The 19,386-nt window shown below is 44.3% G+C and overlaps 1 protein-coding gene across 1 annotated transcript in view; it reads left to right on the top strand.

The window, feature by feature from the left end:
• LOC138297170 (solute carrier family 22 member 7-like) overlaps positions 1-10,380 on the top strand; it is a 182,454-nt gene extending 172,074 nt beyond the window's left edge. The window contains exon 10 of the mRNA XM_069236663.1: positions 10,308-10,380. Coding sequence (XP_069092764.1) covers positions 10,308-10,380 — 73 coding nt within the window. The remainder of the gene's footprint in view (positions 1-10,307) is intronic.
• Positions 10,381-19,386: the final 9,006 nt, after the last annotated feature.

Raw genomic sequence — 19,386 nt, 5'->3', positions numbered from 1 at the left:
CCACTTAACAAATGGAGTTTTTGGTCAATAGGTGAGTATGGTTGGAGTTGACACGTACCTTCCAAAGTATTGTGTTGCGATGTGTTCCCGTCTCAGTCTGCCTTGATTAGCTATACTCCTATCCCCATGATGGCGATGTGGTTGTTCTTGCTCTTCATCATCAGGATCTGGGTCTGCAGGGGTGAGAGGTAGCCCACGTCGGCTGGCTATGTTGTGGAAGATGGCTCATGCGACCACAATTTTGAATGCTGTAATGGGGGTATACTGGAGGGCACCTCCACTGCGGTGGAGGCATCTGAATCTTGCTTTCAGGAGTCCGAAGGTGCGCTCGATAAGGTTCCTGGTCCTCTTATGTGCATTGTTGTATCGCCTCTCACATTCATTGCTGGGTGTTAAAAACGGAGTCATAATCCATGGCCTTAGAGCATATGCACTGTCACCTGTTGGGCACAAAAAGTACACTGTTAGGAAGTCCTGATTGTTGTGCACAGTGACCTGTGTGTATGTCTGCAAGGTGTCTGTAGCTCTACCTAGGAGGTATCCGTCTCCAAATTCCCCACGTTCCAGGCGTTGATGTATCCCACTATGCCTAAACATGTATGAGTCATGGGTACTGCCTGGAAACTTAGCTACAATGTCAGTGATGACATAATGGGCGTCACAAACAACCTGAATATTGAGTGAGTGGGTACACTTTCTGTTGCGGAAAAGATGTTCCAGATTTGCAGGGGGGCATATTTGAATGTGTGTCCCATCTACACACCCTATGACATGGGGAAAGTGGGCAATGCGGTAAAAGTCCAGCTTGGTGCTGTTAATTTCTGCCTCATTCCTGGGTAGGTATATGAAGTGAGACATGTGCGTGACTAAGGCATCTAGGAATGCCCTGAGGAACCTTGACACTGCACTTTGGGATACCCCACCTGCCACCGAGATGACCCCCTGATAGCTCCCTGAGGCCAAGAGGTGCAGTGAGCATAGCACTTGCACATGCGTAGGGATGGCGCAGCCACGCAGAGTCTGGTGTTCTAGCTGTGGTTTCAGTAAATCAATTAATTCTAGTATGGCAGCGCTGCTAAGGCGGTATTTATCGTATATTTCTTCCTCAGTTTGTTGGAAAAGTGTCTGCCTTGTTCTATATATCTTCTCCTGTCTGTGGCCCCTCCTCCTCCTCTGCTGGGCTGCGTGGACTCTCCTTCTCACTGCTATCAGATATATCTCCGCCATCTTGGTGAACCCAGATGCCTTCTGGGTCTCCTTTTATACTTTGGTGATGGTTACCACCTGCTCTGAGTTAGTGGTAAATTGGAAGTGAAAAATGGGCTTTTTGCGACTAGTCGCAATTTGCGAGTTGCAATTGCATAAGGTTTGCGACTCGCAAATTGCGACTTGCTATTTGCAGGTCGCAAAATGGGGTCGCAACTGATGCGAGTCGCAAACGGGTCCCATCGCTTTTTGCAAGTCGTAAATGGGGTTTTTGCATCCCATTTCTGATTTTGCACTGTCGCAAATAGCGAATCGCCCCATTTGCGACTCGCAAAACTTTGCTACATCTGGCCCCAGATTAGCATCAGCATGGTGGGCTTCATGCAAAACAATTTAGTAACATAAATTTGGAAAAACATCTACCTCTGGCTGTATCAAAACAGTGTGGTTGATACCTAAAAAGAAAAAGAAAATATGCATGATAATCAACATTCTAATTCATAATACCTATCCTCAGTGTGGATCAGCAAGCTGGGTCAGTCTTCATCCTCAGGGCATCAGTCGATCAGTAAGGCATCAGAGTTCAGCATCAAAGTTCAGAAAACGCAAAGTCTTTAAGCAATAACGTTAAGCACGTCTCTTGTCAAGACGCATAAGAAAACATTGACCTTTCGTCCAGCAAGAAAATGGGAAATTAACCTGTCTTCCCTCAGTGCAGTCTCGTTAAATTGAAATTACTAAAACTATTTCCCAAATCCCTATTGGTCAAGGGATCGCATGTTCACACTTTGTCCAATAAAACTAAAGCTCCAAATCTATGAATTCTACTACTACTCCGTTCACATGTCGCTGATTGGTTGTCCTGCAATGTCCTCATCATCCGGCTCGTCAGGTAACAATATTGTTGCAGCTTCTACTCCATTCAGTGTCTCCATTGTTCTCCTCCTAAGAAAGTCAGTCTCACACATATTACACACACAATGTTACATTAGCAAGAACAGCATCTTCTAGCAGTCGGTTCTCATGAGAAAAGGATTCAGCTGTGAGCACATTTACACAATACAATGGAAAATCACAGTTTAAATCTCTAGGACAGCCATTTTATTAACATTAAGGAATACAGCTTGACATGAAGCCTGACAACAAGGCCAAGACCTTTGCTAAGTTAGGCCTACAAATAATGAAACTAATGCATAATGCATAACCTTTAATACGGCATATACTACATTAGTCAATCATTTGTTCAACATTTTATAGTATTAGAATATTAATAAGTACACTTAGTTAACATTGGCGGCCACTCGTCGCAATCACACTTTCAAATGCGTGCATTATATTTCTACCTTATTATATTTTCTACACAAATCCATTACTCAGATTACACGAAAACTCATTAATAATTTTTATTAAAACACCTGCGCTAGCACTCATATCAACAATGTAAATATGACCTTTAGGAGCCTACGAGACCTCTGGAGATGGCTGGAAAACTGTAGTCAGACTGGGCCTGTTGGGCTGAAAATGCTGAGGTGCTGAAGCATTGTGACAATAGTGGTTGCCAGAGCATCAGGGCCACCCGAGCTTGCACGAGTGCTGAGGACGACGTGTCATGGGAGGAGCAGCATCCACGCCTCATGAACCCCCATATGGAGACACTGGCCTGGGTAGATTGAGATGGGCCACAACTGTGAATGGTGAGGTCAGCGCCCGGGGAGTCAGTCTAGTGCTGGGGAGTCGGGTGGGGCCTTGCCTTGTTGAGTGGAGAGGCTGGAGGCACTGCTGTCCCTCAGCATTTTGAACAGGTACAGCACTGAGGCTGAGATTGCACACAGCCTGATGTATGCGTATTCAAAACCTTTTCCAAGAGGTTGACATCTGCATGCCTGTCTAGAGCATAGTTACTTAGGAAGTGACGAGGTTGATCCAAATAATAATGTCCTGGTAGGCTACTGCAATTTCACAAAACATGGAAAAACAAAGAATACATCGAAAATAGGTCTCAGAGTGAAAGCAGTATTTTCAGAGGGCTGATGTGGAATATCACCTATGTGAGAATGGTGCCAGAACTTGCATATTCACTCACTCATCCACTCTTCCTCTCAGTGTTAGGTTTCTGTTCCAGACATCTATAACCAACATGTCACTCATGCCTTAGCCGTTCATTTTGTGTCAGTGATGAAAGTTTGTACAAATCTGCAATGCTGACTCTGTATTGAAGAATGAAAGATTTCACTTATTACCTTCTGTAAGAGAGTGAAGCTACTTTGCTATTGCCCTGCTGTCCCTATTCTATTCCCTAGCTACACTTGTCCTCTGAAGGAGGGATGCTTGCACTGTTTCTGCCCAAGGTGTAGCTTTTCTATGACGAGGCGTGTATCCACTGCTGTTTCCTCATCTCATAAAAAGCATTAAAGATCATTTGAATGCCTTTGGATAACATGCACAGGCCAGTCAGTCACTTTTATTGGAGCCAAGGCGATGCCAACTGCAGGGCCCGGATCCAGAGACCCTTCCAAACTGTGTGACCAAGGGCAGTTACTCTTCTCCACTCTGCTTCACTTTCAGGTATCATCACATTTGAGACTAATATGAAAGAAGTGAGGGCCTGATTTAGATTTCATCAGACAGGTTACTCCGTCACAACAGTGTTGGATAGTCTGTCCGCTGAGATATAAATCCCATAGAATACAATGGAATTTATATTTCGGCAAGCAGGCTATCCTTCACCGTTGTGACATAATAACTCATCAATTGCACAATATCTTATCTGAAAACCTGGTTTCAATCCTGGCTCCAAGCTTAACCAAACAATGTGACCCTAGGAAGTTTCCACTTTGTCTCCTTTCCATGATTACCACATTTGAGAACACCCTGAAACAGTTTAAGACGTATACTGTACAACCACCACCAGTCTTGTTTACTGTTTAATGGACCATAATGTTGTTCCATCTATAAAAATAAAATGCTTATACAGGAGGAGCCAAGATGATTTGCTTCTTGAATTATTATTAAAATTGTAAAATCAGAAAGTGTGCAGTTCACAAATTTTAATAAAGCCCACATGCTAAAGTAAAACAATCTAAAGTTGTCTTTTTTATGTAAAAGTTAATATCTCAGCTAGAAATAAGGTGGCAGCCTCTAACAATTGCAGAAGAGCGGGGGATTGAGGCTTAGCCAATAGATGTTCCCTTAAGCCTCCATAGCTCTGCATTTTCAGACAGGATGCAAGATGGATGGATGGGGCTGCAGGGAAATATTGGACTCAACGGGCACAGCCTCACTAACACTGGCCTGTTGGTACTGGATTCGAGGAAGAAGATGCTTTTATGTTGGACATATGGTTTGTGGTCTCAGAGCCTATGCATTCTCATTGCCCACAACCAGTCAGTTGTGAGTGTCTTGGCAGCCAGGGCATGGTCTGTTTCATAGTGTAGGCTGTGATGACTCATCCTGGAAAACATGCTGCATACTGACGATCTTGCCAATAGACTTTTGGAACCGCTTTGGTTCCATCAACCTTCCCCCCTTCTGAGGCTGGTGAGCATACACTGTAAAACAAGAGTTCAAATATACCTATATTCCTGGGAAAACATCTGACCCACAGGGCTAATATTTAAGTACTAAAACAAGTCTATGCAAAAGAGAACTATCCATTGCATGGCTTCCTAGTTGTAGGGGCACACCAGCAGAAAAACATTTTGTATTCACTCACCTAAAATTTTTGTATAGGTCTAACAGTTTAACAAACAGAGAAAGAAATGTTGATTTTGGACTTGGCCATCTCCGCAGGGTCACCCCCAAACTTTTAACCTTCATTCGTATTTTTCCTTGAGTTTGTTTTTGTTGGTCTTAAGACTGTGTATTTTAACGCTGCTAACTAGTGCTAAGGTGCTTGTGCTCACTCCTTGAAACATGGCAAAATTGGCTTACACCTGCTTGGTATATTTAATTGACCTATAAGTCCATTGTACAGTGGTATACCATATACCCAGGGCCTGTAAATAAAATGCTACTAGTGGGCGTGCAGAGCTTATTGTGCCACCGACCTAAGTAGCCCTTTAAAATATGTCCAAAAACAGCCATTTCAACTTACCAATATAACCCCACCTGCCAAGCCCTAAGCTTGCTTTTTATTGCATATACGTTACCCCTAAGGTAGGCCCTATGTAGCCCATAGGGCAGGGAGCATTGTAATTAAAGGGTTGGGCAGGGACTTTTAAGTTTTACACGCCCTGGTAGTGAAAACCCCCAAAATAGGTGTTTTGCTACTTTGAGGATTACTTGTCCCTTAGGGTTACATTGGGTTGCCTGATTACATTACAAGTGCCAGTCTTTGATTAGGGACCAATAAGCATTCATGGACGGGATCTCCGAAATTGTAATGAAAATCCTCTTTAATTATAAAGTCAGATTTTAAATTGCACTTCCGAAAATTCCACTTTTAGAAAGTTGGTATTTTCCTGCCCTTTGCCATTTTAGTACCTCCAGCCTGTCATAAGATTGGCTGTAGTTGGCAGCTAGACTTTATGAATTACTCCCAGACAGTCACGCACTAGAGGGATTAGGTGAGGGTAGGCTGTGGATTAGGATGGGGGGAGGAGCTGTAAACAGCACCACTTGCAACTGAATAGGCTATGTTTTGTCTTCACACAAAGCGCTTGTCACCATTGTATTGTCCTTGCAGCCAGCCTGGAACCTGGATAGGGGAGTTGGGAAATTCTAAGCACTTTAAAAAAAACCTCTAGAAACATATCTTACTATAAAGAAGGCACAGCTACAAAAATAGGGCCCTCGACCCACGCTTCAGTTCACTCTCTGGAGCTGCAGAAATACTTCTTCACCTAAGCTCAGGACTAGCACAGTGACTCTAACGGGTAGTTTGCTGGCTTCCTCTTCAGAGCCACAAGGAAATAACAGGCTCCCACCATCTTGAGCCCACATCTGGACCAAGCCTCAGTGAGTCCTAAGGTCCCTCCGCAAATGGTGCTTCTCCAGTGGTGGTAAAGATGCCCAGACAGCCAAAATCTAAAACTTGTCACTTATAAAATTTCTGGCCAAAAACTGCTCTGAAAACTGAGGGAAGACCATGACCAACTTGCTCGTCTATCCGCCCAAGGCACATTGCCAGTCGGCCTGACTTCTCAGCAGCTCCTACTACATTCTTCTCTGCAGCTGCAAATCTGGACCAACAGGGAAGGGGTATCGGGCCTTTAGGAACTCTTGTCATCTACAGCCTCTAGCTTGGTTTGGCTGAAGATTTTCTACTTCCAAAAAAGTGATTAAGTCCCAACATAGAAATCTTGAGTGCAACTTTGTCCTGTGGATTCCTGATGACCACACTCCCTCCTTGGACACCATATGCAGCCCTGCCCTGCTGAACTTTACCTTTTCAGAATTTTTTTTCAAGAATTACTTTTGACAGTCAGTGCTGACTAGGCCCAATCAACATATTGTATCTGATTCTCGCTCCATATCGGTACGCCATATGTTTTTACTTTGTCTTGGTCACGCTCTACAAGATGTTTGCGGTTGGCACTAGATTTCACTAAAAACTTTTAAAAATGTAAAAGTTATAACTCCTGTTCTATTGATTAGATTTTTGTTATTGTGATGTCAATTTATTTAAAATGTAGCCTATTCTTCTATATTGGTGTGGGATTGTTCTTGTGTTGTGTTTTCACCTTATTACCATTTGATTTGTGTGCCACATAAATTCTTCACACATTGCCACTAAATTAGGTCTGGTTGCTTTTGTTCGAAGCTACCAAGGGTTAAACACAGGTTAACTGATTGAATTGTGTGATTCACAATGACAGGGATTGTGGCTTTGCTTGAAAAGGGGTCAGCATCCCTTAAAACAAAGGCCCAGTTTCTCACAGTTGTCGTACATGATGTAATCTCAATCAAACCAGAGAACCCAATAACTAAGAGGCAGTGTAACCGGTGAACAGTAGCACTCTTGAATGTGTTGTGGCACAAGCCACGGAACCCACTAATCAAGCATACCACACGCGGTAGGTGAGGGTTCAATCTATATGAGCACATGAATGGGTGGTAAATACATAAATATGTTCACCATTTCTTGCAAGAGCTTTGCGCTTCCTGCATGTTTTTGTCTATTTACGAAAATTATACAACAGAACTTCAATGCCTCTTGTTCACTCTTTATTGTAATAACTATCAGTGTTGTACCTGTCTTGTATGTGTGAGAGAATCATTTAATGTTCTTTCTGCTGCTACCATCTGTCCTCAATTTACTATTTTTGTCCAGTGAGGTTGCACTCTGGCCATCCATATTGTACTTTTTTTGTGTTGTGAATCTAGGCATAAAACATGTCATTCTACATAAAAAAGAGATCCACATTGCAAATGCTTTGTTTAATGCATGATGTGAGTAAAAGACTGAAACCCATAAAACATGTCTGCGGGCCATATGTTGACGGCGACCTACTGAGGATGAAATTGGGGGAATCCTGAGACTAGTTACCTCAAGTGGTGTGTCAGGAGACACAGTGAAACCTCGGACTGGGTGACATCAGAGGTGACAGGTACAGAACAAGTACACTGCTATGTATTTCCAGAAATGGAGGGAGGTGGGCTGTGATGCACTGGGGGTCCTATATCTCAACAAACAATTCCATTTCTATGACCTGGTGCGGAATGCTTTTGATCTTGGTATGGGCCACTTTTTACAGCATGTAAATATTGCGCAGGCAGTCAGGGGTATCTGGACCACTTTTCCTCTGGTGTAAAAGTTTGGTTTTGATCTATTTTGTTTGGCGACAGTATTTACCACACATATGATTTTGAAATCATAAAACTTGTTGTCTTAATTCCTTGTCAGCAGTTTCTTTTGGAATGGTGCATGTTACATACTGTTCTATGAAAGACAAGTGAGTCTTGTCAGTGTCTCTTTAAACTTTTGGGGCATGTTTTACTTATAACAGCATGTGAATATGTGGAACACCTCTAGCTTGGTACTGTTTGTGCCAAAAAAAATCAGAAATATGTGACTTCGCCAAAAAGAGGATTCGTTTTGTTGCAGATGAAAGTCATCATTGCTTAAAATCTTTGGTTAAAATATCTGCAAACGTTTGCTGGGTCCAAAGAGCAGAGTTCTCCTGGTGTCTTCAAATTGATGTCTTTTGTGTTTGAATTTGCTTCTTGTACGAACTCAAGGTCATCCCATGCATACTCAGCACAACTGCGTGTCAAAAATCAGGTAGGTGTTCCTAGGTTTCTTAACATGCATTTCAGCTCTCCATGACAACAATACAAATACTCATTGGTACCATGTTGACATGTCATCAAGTGAATCAAGTTTTATTCCAGATTTTCATGTTTCCCTGAACTATTTCAACAAACTCCCTTGCTGACAGATTCTGAATATTTGCCCTTGTCTTGAGAATGTGATTAACTGCATAAGATAAGCCAGACAAGTCCTTCTCATATAGCAGATGAAATATATAGGTAATACACTGGCAAAATGTTGGGTCCTCTGGGAAAAGTCTAGTTTATCTTACCTAACACTTACTCCAGTAGGAATCCAATGTGGAAAACAGAGACCTTCTAAGCTTTTCTCCCACCTACTTAAGAGAGCTCATATCACTTCTTTCATCTGAAAGAGATCATTAACATCTACAATAATCTCTTTAGGATATAGAGGATGAATACTGTAGTGTTCATAAATTTCTTCTGATCTGAAGCGATCTATCTTTTCAATTTGGCCTCTTGGTGGAAATGTGTCATCCTCCATATATGTAATATCTTGAAGATCATCTACATTTGTATAGTAAATATCATTTTGTATCAAACATAATGCTTTTTTTAAACTTTACTCACATCTACTAAGTCTTGCCATATCTTTTTGCTCTTGGTAGGGACACAATTGACTAGAATTGCAAGTCCTTCTTCCAAATCTTTCTGCGCCCCTACAGTTTCAATATTCTGCTTCAAATTTAACGGCAAGTACACAACTCTACCTTTAAGACCTTTCTGGAGCTCGGCTGGAGGTCATTTTCCAGTCTTTGGCTCCATACGGACTATAGATTGAAATGGATGTATATATTGTCGAAGCATAGATTCATAAACATTCAAATTTTGAAGTTCCTGTGGAATTGAAACCAGTTCTAATTTGTCATGCACTGCTCTAGCTGTCATTTTATTGTCCTGTAACTTATTATAAAATAATTTATACATAGTTTGACGTGTGAAACAATCAAAGCGTTCCTCTACAAATAAATATGCTGAAAATTCTTGCCACAAATCTCTATTCTCTTCTTAAGTTTTCGAACATTCAGTAACATAGTGAGTTTGACTTTTATAGTGAGTTTGTCGACAACATATACAAGCATAGTCCTGTTTCTACTAACAGACTTTCCAATCTCTTCATGAAAGTAACCAAAAAAACTGTCCCTAACCAGCTGAGCTTCATTTCCTGATGCAAAACCATCCATACCACATGATTTCTGTCACATTGTTAGTCTGTATGGTCAGGTAGAAGATTACAACTGAAAAGTAACAGAAACGGTAGATTTAGGTTTTAAATATATTGTTTCACATTAAATATTTTAATAAGTTCACTAGCAACATAAACAGCTGACAGAGTTATTACTACTAAAACATGGGCTTTAGACTTGACAAAGTGCCTTTAGAGGCCAACTTGACAGGCAGTGAGAGTGTACACACAGGCTCTGCAGTAGTGGGCCTTACCAATGATTAAAGCAATATTAGTCTGCACACATGAGAAGATTATGTCACTACTTGTTTATATTTCTCACTGAACGTAGGAGTCCACCTATAGAAGTGACATGAGATGTTTTAATAAATGTTCCGATTTGCGACTCTCTGGGGCCCATTTACAAGACTCTTGCACCGATATAGCATAATGTCTTTATACTACGAAGGTGCAAGACAGTCCCTGTGGCAGGACGAACGGTATAAAAACCCACAGAGAGTAATTGTGGTGGTCAGGTAAGTGATTTATTTAAGTTTTACGGGGTTGTCTCTAATTGTTCCTTTTTCCTCTCCTATGGTTTCAGTTCTTATGGCGTCGTCTTCTATTCTTCTTCTTGATTTTTTCTCCTCTCTTCTTCTTTCAGGAGGGTGTTCTCCCTGTCTGTCGGTGTCCTCCAATGGTGTGATACCGTGGGGAAAAGGAAAACGCTAAGGTAAGTGGGGTATTACATATGTTTTTTATGGTTTAGTTAATTAAAGGGGAAGAGGTAACATAGGTGGGGTGGTGATGGTTGTGAGTTAGGGCAAAGTGAATAAACTCTCTCTCTAGTGCACTTTGTGTGACTCTTGTGGTTTTTACTTGTGCTCTCTAAACCTCCCTTCCAATCCTCCCCTCACTCCGTCGTTGCCCCCTTCCCCAGTGCCCTCTTAGCCGTAATTTTCCCTTTTGTGTCCCACAAGGACCGTACCTTAGCAAGCCACGACCCTCCTGGGTCGTGGCTGGAGCTGGGGTGTTCCCTCGGGGTAGAGTCCTGGATAATCCTCTCCGTCGTCTTCTCACTCCGCGATGACCTGGTCTCTTTCTCTCCTCCCGTCCTCGTCCGGTTGTGTTCCTCCTCCTTCTCCTCGTTCCTCGCCCTCTGTCCCTTTAAATCTGGAATTTGCTGTTGCGTTGTTGCCACGGCCCGGAAACCCTCCTGGGTTGCCGCGGCAACACTAGGACGCCAGCCGTCCTCCGAGAGCGTTCCCACGGCAACGTGGGAACGCGGAAATGACGTGTCGGACCTATCCGACACGTCTATCCCGGCCGGCATGGATATTGTGTTCGGGCTCGCCCGTTCACACACCCCTTCCCAAGAACGGTCCTGTTCGAGGACCCAAGAGGAGCAAGGGTAGCGAGACAAATAGTCAGCAGGTCCTTGTTGCGACCCTGGGACATGTCGAACCTGAAAGGAGAAAGGCTGTAGTTCAAGGAACCATCGTAAAATCCGGGAATTGGAATCTTTATGAGCGGCCATCCAGGTGAGGGGAGCGTGATCCGTATACAGAATAAAAGGTCGGCCCAATAGATAATACTGTAAACTGTCCACCGCCCATTTAATGGCTAAGCATTCTCTTTCGATGATAGGATAGTGTAGTTCCCGAGGAAATAGTTTTCTGCTAAGAAATAGGATAGGGAGATCTCGGCCCTCTCTGTCAGGCTGACTCAAAACTGCCCCTAGTCCCACATCGGAAGCATCTGTATACAGATGAAAGGGTCTTGTGAAGTCCGGGCATTGTAATATCGGGTCCCTGGTCAGATAGGATTTTAATCTCTCAAAGCTATTCGTCTGAAGGTCAGAAAAGGGTAACAACTGGTTAGGATTGGCTTTGGACAAGAGATCTGTGAGGGGCGCAGCAAGGGTGGAATATCCAGGTATGAACCTACGATAATATCCTACTAGACCCAGAAAAGAGCGTAGGTCCTTCTTTGTTTTAGGGGTAGGGGCATGTTTTATGGCTTCTACTTTTTTTATTTGGGGCTGGAGAGTACCCTGGCTAATATTGTACCCGAGGTACGAGATGTCGGTTTTCCCTAGTACACATTTCTTGGGGTTGGCTGTTAATCCTGCCTTTGTCAGGGTATGGAAAAAAAATTCTAGATGGTTTAGATGATCCCCCCATGTCTCGCTAAAAATGACTACATCGTCCAAATAAGCTGCCGAGAATGTTTGGAAGGGTTTTAGTAACCTATCCATTAGCCTTTGGAAGGTCGCTGGAGCTCCATGTAGGCCAAAAGGTAACACTGTGAAATGATACAGCACAGATTGGGTAGAGAAGGCTGTTTTTTCTTTATCCTCTGGGGCCAGAGGAATCTGCCAGTACCCTTTAGTTAGGTCTATTGTGGACATATATTTAGCTTTTCCTAATTTTTCAAGGACGTCGTCTACTCTAGGAATTGGATAGGTGTCAAACATAGAAATTTCATTAAGTTTCCAAAAATCTATGCAGAATCTTACAGTCCCATCAGGTTTTGGTACTAGGACTACCGGGGAGCACCAGGGACTATTGGAGGGTTCCACCACTCCAAGAGATAACATTTTCTGGATTTCATCCTCTATTATGTGCTTTCTTGCCTCCGGAATACGATAGGGTCGCAACCGGACTACTTTACCCGGAGTAGTTCGTATTTGGTGATAAATTAAAGAGGTTTTTCCGGGGTTTTCTGAAAAAAACTTTTGGAAGTGACTCAATAGGAGAAATAACTGCCCTTTTTCAGACCTTGTCAATGACTCATTGATAGAGGGTAAGTTATCATTCTCTTGCTGGTCTTTAGGGTAAAACTCAATGTTTGATTCCTTACATGGATATAGAAACTGTCCCATTTCTACTACATTGTCTGTGTTCTCGGATCCTTCCCATTTCTTTAATAGGTTCACATGATAAATTTGTGTCTTTTTAGGGTTGGCCGTTAGCTCAATCAGGTAAGTAACGGGAGATACTGCTCTGATCACTCGATAAGGACCTTGCCATCTGGCGAGAAGTTTTTGTTCAGACGTGGGACGCATTATGAGAACTTGATCTCCTGGTTGGAAAACTCTCAACTTACTCCCTTTGTCATAATAGTGTTTTTGTGTTATTTGGGCCTGTTCCATATTTTCTCGTACCTCCTCCCATAGCCCTTGTAAATGAGACTTCAAGTTGTGGGTATATTCCAACAATGGTCTTCCCTCTACCTCAGCTTCTTCCTCCCATGTTTCTATGGCCATGTCTAAAAGGGAGCGTGGTTGCCGTCCGAACACTAATTCGAATGGGCTATGTCCTGTGGATGCCTGTTCATGAGTTCTGATAGCGTACAAAACTAATGGTAATTTTTGATCCCAATCTCTCCCTGAATCGGTGACTATTTTCTTTAGTAGGGTTTTGATGGTCCGATTGTAACGTTCCACCAATCCATCTGTCTGTGGATGATAAACGGATGTTCTTATTTGGGAAATCCCTAAGGTCTTACAAACTTGTTTCATGAGATTAGACATGAATGGGGTCCCTTGGTCTGTGAGTATTTCGCGGGGAAACCCTATTCGAGTGAAGACTGTTATCATTGCTTGTGCGACAGATTTGGTGGTCATACTGGTCAGGGGAATGGCCTCTGGGTATCGGGTGGCATAGTCCACGATCACCAATATGTATGTGTGTCCTTTTGAAGAAGGCACTAAGGGTCCAATTAAATACATTCCCACCCTGCTAAATGGTATCTCTATGATGGGAAGGGGCAAAAGTGGTGCTTTCCTGGGCCTACCAGGTTCTGTCAGTTGACACCGGGGACACTGGGAACAATACCTCCGGATGTGGGCAAAAACACCTGGCCAATAAAATCGTCTGAGGAGATACTCTTCTGTTTTTTCCCTCCCAAAATGTCCTCCCCCTGGTTGATTATGAGCTAGGGTCAGGACTTGATTCCTAAAACTTTCTGGTACTATTAGCTGATGTTTATGCTCCCCATCCCGGGTAGTGGTCACCCTCTATAGGAGATTTCGTTTAACCAGGAAGTAAGAACCCACCTCCTCTGTCTCTTCTGTTTTTGCCGATTTCCAAGCCTGAGCGAGGGAGGGATCTTCTCTCTGTTGATGGTGGAAACTTAGGGGTGGATCATGTGTTTCGGCTATAAGTCCTTAGGTTTGCTCCTGCTCGTTATGAGACCTGTACTGTACTTTTCTATCTCGCTTCTCTCTACGTGAAAGCTTCCTACGAGGTAAAGGACATTCAATATTACTTTCGGAGAACGGAGCCTCAACCCACCAATCCTGGTGAATTTTTGGTTTTTGAACAAGATCCAAAAGTTCTGTGAAATGTTCATAGTCAGTACCAATGATACATTCCTCAATAAGTTGAGACATTACTCCCATCGGAAGTAAGTCCCTATAGTCTTCCCACTCTATGTCAACTTCTGTCACGGGGTACTGTTCCTTATCGCCGTGAATACAACAAATCATGACCCACCTACTTGATTCCCTATCGATTGGGCTTATTAAGTCTTTGCGTACCACGGATTGGCTGCAACCCGAATCAATTAGAGCCCATACAGACCGACCATTAAGTCTCAGGGTTTGTTTAAACTTAAGGTCTCCTTTTCCGGTACAGAGTAAGCGTCTCCGTGTTACTCCTATCTCCATAGGTTCGCTTCCCTCTAGTTTCCATGGGCACATACGAGCTATGTGCCCCCACTCTCCACAGTTGTAGCACTGTGGTCCCTGTAAAGGAGGACCTTCTGTAAATCTGCGGGCCCCGGGTCTTCTACGGGAAATCTCAGCGAAGGTTTTGGATTGGGTACAACAGGTTTTATGTTGGGTCTGGGTGGTATACCTCTCACATCGGTGGATCGATGGTATGCGCAGGCTAAATCAATGGCCATGTCAGTATCCACCTTTGGATGTTGTTGTATCCAATTTTTCATTGAAGTAGGTAAAGAGTCTAGATACTGTTCGAGAATAATAGTCTGTATAACCTCCTCTCTGCTATTCCCGATTGGACCCAGTCATTTCAAGGCCAAGTCTTTCACGCGGAAGTAGAAGGTTCGGGGATCCTCATTTGGTCCCCATTTTAGTTTCCGGAATTTACCTCGATAATATTCGGTGTCGTGGCCTACTCGTTCTAAGATGCTAGTCTTTATATCTTTATATGGGGTTGTTCCCCCGGGATTCGCTGCTTGATAAGCCGCTTGCAGGAGACCTGTAAGCAACGGTGCCACATATTTCCCCCACCTGTCTTCCGGCCATTGAGCCGAAGAAGCCACTCTTTCAAAGTTAGTGCAGAAAGACTCCGGGTCTTCTCCCTCCTGATATTTTTGCAACACCGAACTGGGTACATTGGGGTGTACTTTGCTGGCGGAAATTGTTTCCGTTAACTTCTTCATTGCCGTTTCGTGAACCGATTGGTTGTTTGCTATTATCGTCGCTTGGCTCTTCAAGGCTGACTGTAAGGCCTCCCTGTCCTCTTTCGCCTCTCGTTGGTGAGCTTCCCATACTAACTGCAGATGGCGTTGGCCTTCTGCTAGTTGTTTAATCATATCTTCTAGGGACGGAGTGTCACTCATTATTTATACCGTTCGGTTACCCGTGGGATGGTGCCTTTCCTAAATATCCCACTTCTGACACCACTGTGGCAGGACGAACGGTATAAAAACCCACAGAGAGTAATTGTGGTGGTCAGGTAAGTGATTTATTTAAGTTTTACAGGGTTGTCTCTAATTGTTCCTTTTTCCTCTCCTATGGTTTCAGTTCTTATGGCGTCGTCTTCTATTCTTCTTCTTGATTTTTTCACCTCTCTTCTTCTTTCAGGTGGGTGTTCTCCCTGTCTGTCGGTGGCCTCCAATGGTGTGATACCGTGGGGAAAAGGAAAACGCTTAGGTAAGTGGGGTATTACATATGTTTTTTATGGTTTAGTTAATTAAAGGGGAAGAGGTAACATAGGTGGGGTGGTGATGGTTGTGAGTTAGGGCAAAGTGAATAAACTCTCTCTCTAGTGCACTTTGTGTGACTCTTGTGGTTTTTACTTGTGCTCTCTAAACCTCCCTTCCAATCCTCCCCTCACTCCGTCGTTGCCCCCTTCCCCAGTGCCCTCTTAGCCATAATTTTCCCTTTTGTATCCCACAAGGACCGTACCTTAGCAAGCCACGACCCTCCTGGGTCATGGCTGGAGCTGGGGTGTTCCCTCGGGGTAGAGTCCTGGATAATCCTCTCTGTCGTCTTCTCACTCCGCGATGACCTGGTCTCTTTCTCTCCTCCCGTCCTCGTCTGGTCGTGTTCCTCCTCCTTCTCCTCGTTCCTCGCCCTCCGTCCCTTTAAATCTGGAATTTCCTGTCGCGTTGTTGCCGCGGCCCGGAAACCCTCCTGGGTTGCCACGGCAACACTAGGACGCCAGCCGTCCTCCGAGAGCGTTCCCACGGCAACGTGGGAACGCGGAAATGACGTGTCGGACCTATCCGACACGTCTACCCCGGCCGGCATGGATATTGTGTTCGGGTTCGCCCGTTCACAGTCCCCTACCCTTTGCTATATTTATAAACTGGTGAAATGGTAGCAAATGTGCCGTATGTGACTCTCTAGTAGCTCTATGGCTTTTTACATGGGTATGTAAGTGGCTGAACAAATACTTTACTGTACGTGTTGGGGAATAGAGGTGTATTTGGGTCTGTCTTGAGCTGCTTTTGTTACTGCTGCATACATAAGTAGTTTCTGAGTTTGTGCCTGTAGCAAAGTCTTTCTTTTTGCCCTGGTCACCCCCAAACTTTTTGGACAGATACTGGTGGTTACTGAGTTACCGACTCCCAACTGTGTCTTGGGTACTGCTTACCAGTCCCAGTGCCAGTGCTCTGTGTAAAGTGGATATGCAAATTAGGCTAATGATAATTGGCAATAATAACCTACCTATAAGCCCCTACTATATGGTAGGGCATGTAGGTTTAGGGACCCCAGCATAGGTAGTGCACCCACAGGTGCCCTGCTGAAATCCCCAGTGTCATTTTAAAGGCAGGCCTGCCTTGCTGGCTACTTTTGAATTAAAGTTACATGCAAAATCGACTTTGGAATTAAAGTACTTCCAAAGTCTTAAACTACCTTATTGTTACATATAAGTCACCCCTAATGTGTCCCCTACGTGCCCAGAGGGCTGGGTGCCATGTCACTATAAGCAGGGACCTTAAAAAATAGTTTTATAAGCCCTGGTGAGGTAAAACAACCAGATTAGTTTTTCCCTCATTGTAGTGAATGGCCTCTATACCTACAATGGGGAGACTTTATTTTAATTTATAAAGTCCCCTTAAGTGACAGATACCTCAATTGTGGTATCAAATCAATTGTTATAATAAATCCCACAACTTACAATTGTTGGATTTAATATAACTTGTTCAGGGAAAGAGTTTAACATTTTACCTAAAAAGTTGCCAACTTTAGCCCTGCAATGTTTTGCTGCTTTGCTCTGATTTGATTGGTCAGTCTCTGGCAGTCTGGCCAGGCTGTTTTGATGAGGTGTGAAGTGGCCTGGGCTCAATACAAAGAGATGTGCCTGGGGGAGGAGATCTTCCCTCAACAGATGGGGAAGCAGGAAGGGGGGAGGGCTGCCAAACTGGTCTTCAAAGGCAAGGAAAGACATTTAGAGCAACCCATCACCTCCCTCATATCCTGCAAAGTCAGACAATTAGGTGCCCCCTTGATTAGATTAGGAGAGGGCAGGACTAGGTGTGTTTAGGATTTCCAGCCACACCAGTGGGTGTGCTCAGCCAGATGTAACCTCCAAAAATCATTTTCAGCCATGATGGATTTTTGAGGAATGTTACTCCCTGGGATTTATTTTTGCCCCACTTCCCAGGAAGTGGTCATCACAGGGGGAAGGATCCTGCATCTGATTGGAGAACCAGCACCCCCCTGTTTTTCACCCAGGAGCAAATATAAAACTGGCAGACTTGCTCCCACACCTGAGATCCCTACAAGGAAGAACTACAGGAGAAGAAGGACTACCCTGCTGGACCCCTTGCCTGCATCTGGACACTGCACTCTGGAGGACTGCACCAGCTGCACACTTGGGCTTCACCACAAGAAGGACTTTGCCTGGCTTCAACTGGTTCAAGGAGGGACTCCCTGTTTGCTACAGGTGAAAAATTGCTAACCAGAGTCACCTGCACCAACTCCTGAAGAAACTGACCAGCTGACCACTGTCCAGTGGCCAATTTGGAGTTTGCGCCAGGTGCATTCTGGGAGTTGTAGTCTGCACCATCAAGGAGCACCTCAGAGCTTCTGCAACCTTGGCGTGAGCTGTGGACTGCTAAAAGACCTTAAACGAATATCTGGAAGAAGATCCAGAAGTTTGGAGAAGTTTGGAGAACTTTTTGGAAAAAGCTCCATAAAGGGACCGACCCGCCGCGGCAACTCTAGTGGGCTTGCCTCAACTGCGATCCGGCCTGACTTGCAAGTTCATCCCACTGAAGAAAATCCATGAAAAAGTGACTAAGTCCGAACGCAGAATGTTGACCAAGACCTCCCATACAGACTATCTGAAGAGGGCTCCAAGGATGTGGGATCAAGATTCAGGTTTGGCCCGGTAGAAGGATTTTCATCTAAAAAAATCTTCTAAATCCAAACATAGAAATCTTCACGAGGGCTCCCAGGACGCGTATCCGAGGAAGGGCTACAGGAGATCGGGTCAGACTGGCGACTTCGTCCCACTGAAGAAAATCTTCAAGAAAACGACTAAGTCCGAAGGTAAACCTTGTCCAAGGCCTCCTGCTTGCTGTAGCCAAGCAGGGCTCTATCACGGTTGGCCTTAAACTTTGACTTTGCCACAGCCAAGGTGTGACCAGATAACCATAATGGCGCTATTTGTTTTCATGCGCTAAAAAACACTAAGGCTCTGGTTATGACCCTGGTGGGAAATCCCGCTTACCACCACGCTGACGGCTGACAACTTACAGTGACGGCGGAAATCCATTCAACATATTATGTCACACACACACCAATCCGACAGAATTCAGCTACAGACGCAAATCCGCCAGACCAAAGGGCAGTGATAAACTGGCGGTCCCAACACCCATACCGTTACGCCAACAGAATAACGCCCATCAAATTATGACCCACAGATCACCACGGCCGACATTCAATGGTGGTAAACCATTGGCGATACATACCAGCTATTTGTGGCACAGGTGCAGCAAATAGTAATAGCCAGGAAGATGGAGCTATGGCGGAGAATCGTGGATAGGGTCAACGCCGTCAGACAGCACCCCAGAACAAGGGATGACATCAGGAAGAGGTGGACCGACCTACGGGGGAAGGTAGGTTTCATAGCAGCAAGACACCAGCTCGCTATCCAGAGGTCTGGCGGTGGACCCCCACCTCCTCCCCCACAACTCACAGCATGGGAGGAGCAAGTCTTGGCATTATTGCATCCTGAGGGCCTGGACCGAGTCGGAGGAGGACTGGGTTCTGGTAAGTCAACTTTCTATTATTATCACCCCCCCACCTGCATGTCATCACATTCCCTCACCATCACTCCACTCCATCCCACACATTCCATCATCAGATCTCTCTAATCCCAATGCCAAGCCCTGCATGCTGTAACAATGCATGGACACCCCTCACAGACCTGCATGGACACTCATCACTAAAGCATGCACAGCATAGAGAACTAACAATCCCACCATACACCAACATACACAAGTAAAAGCTGACAGGGCAAACCCAACCATAGAGA

Source organism: Pleurodeles waltl, chromosome 5, assembly GCF_031143425.1.
Source record: "Pleurodeles waltl isolate 20211129_DDA chromosome 5, aPleWal1.hap1.20221129, whole genome shotgun sequence".
Classification (NCBI taxonomy): Eukaryota; Metazoa; Chordata; class Amphibia; order Caudata; family Salamandridae; genus Pleurodeles; species Pleurodeles waltl.
Note: the sequence above shows the minus strand (reverse complement) of the source record. Positions and strands in the feature narration are given on the sequence as shown.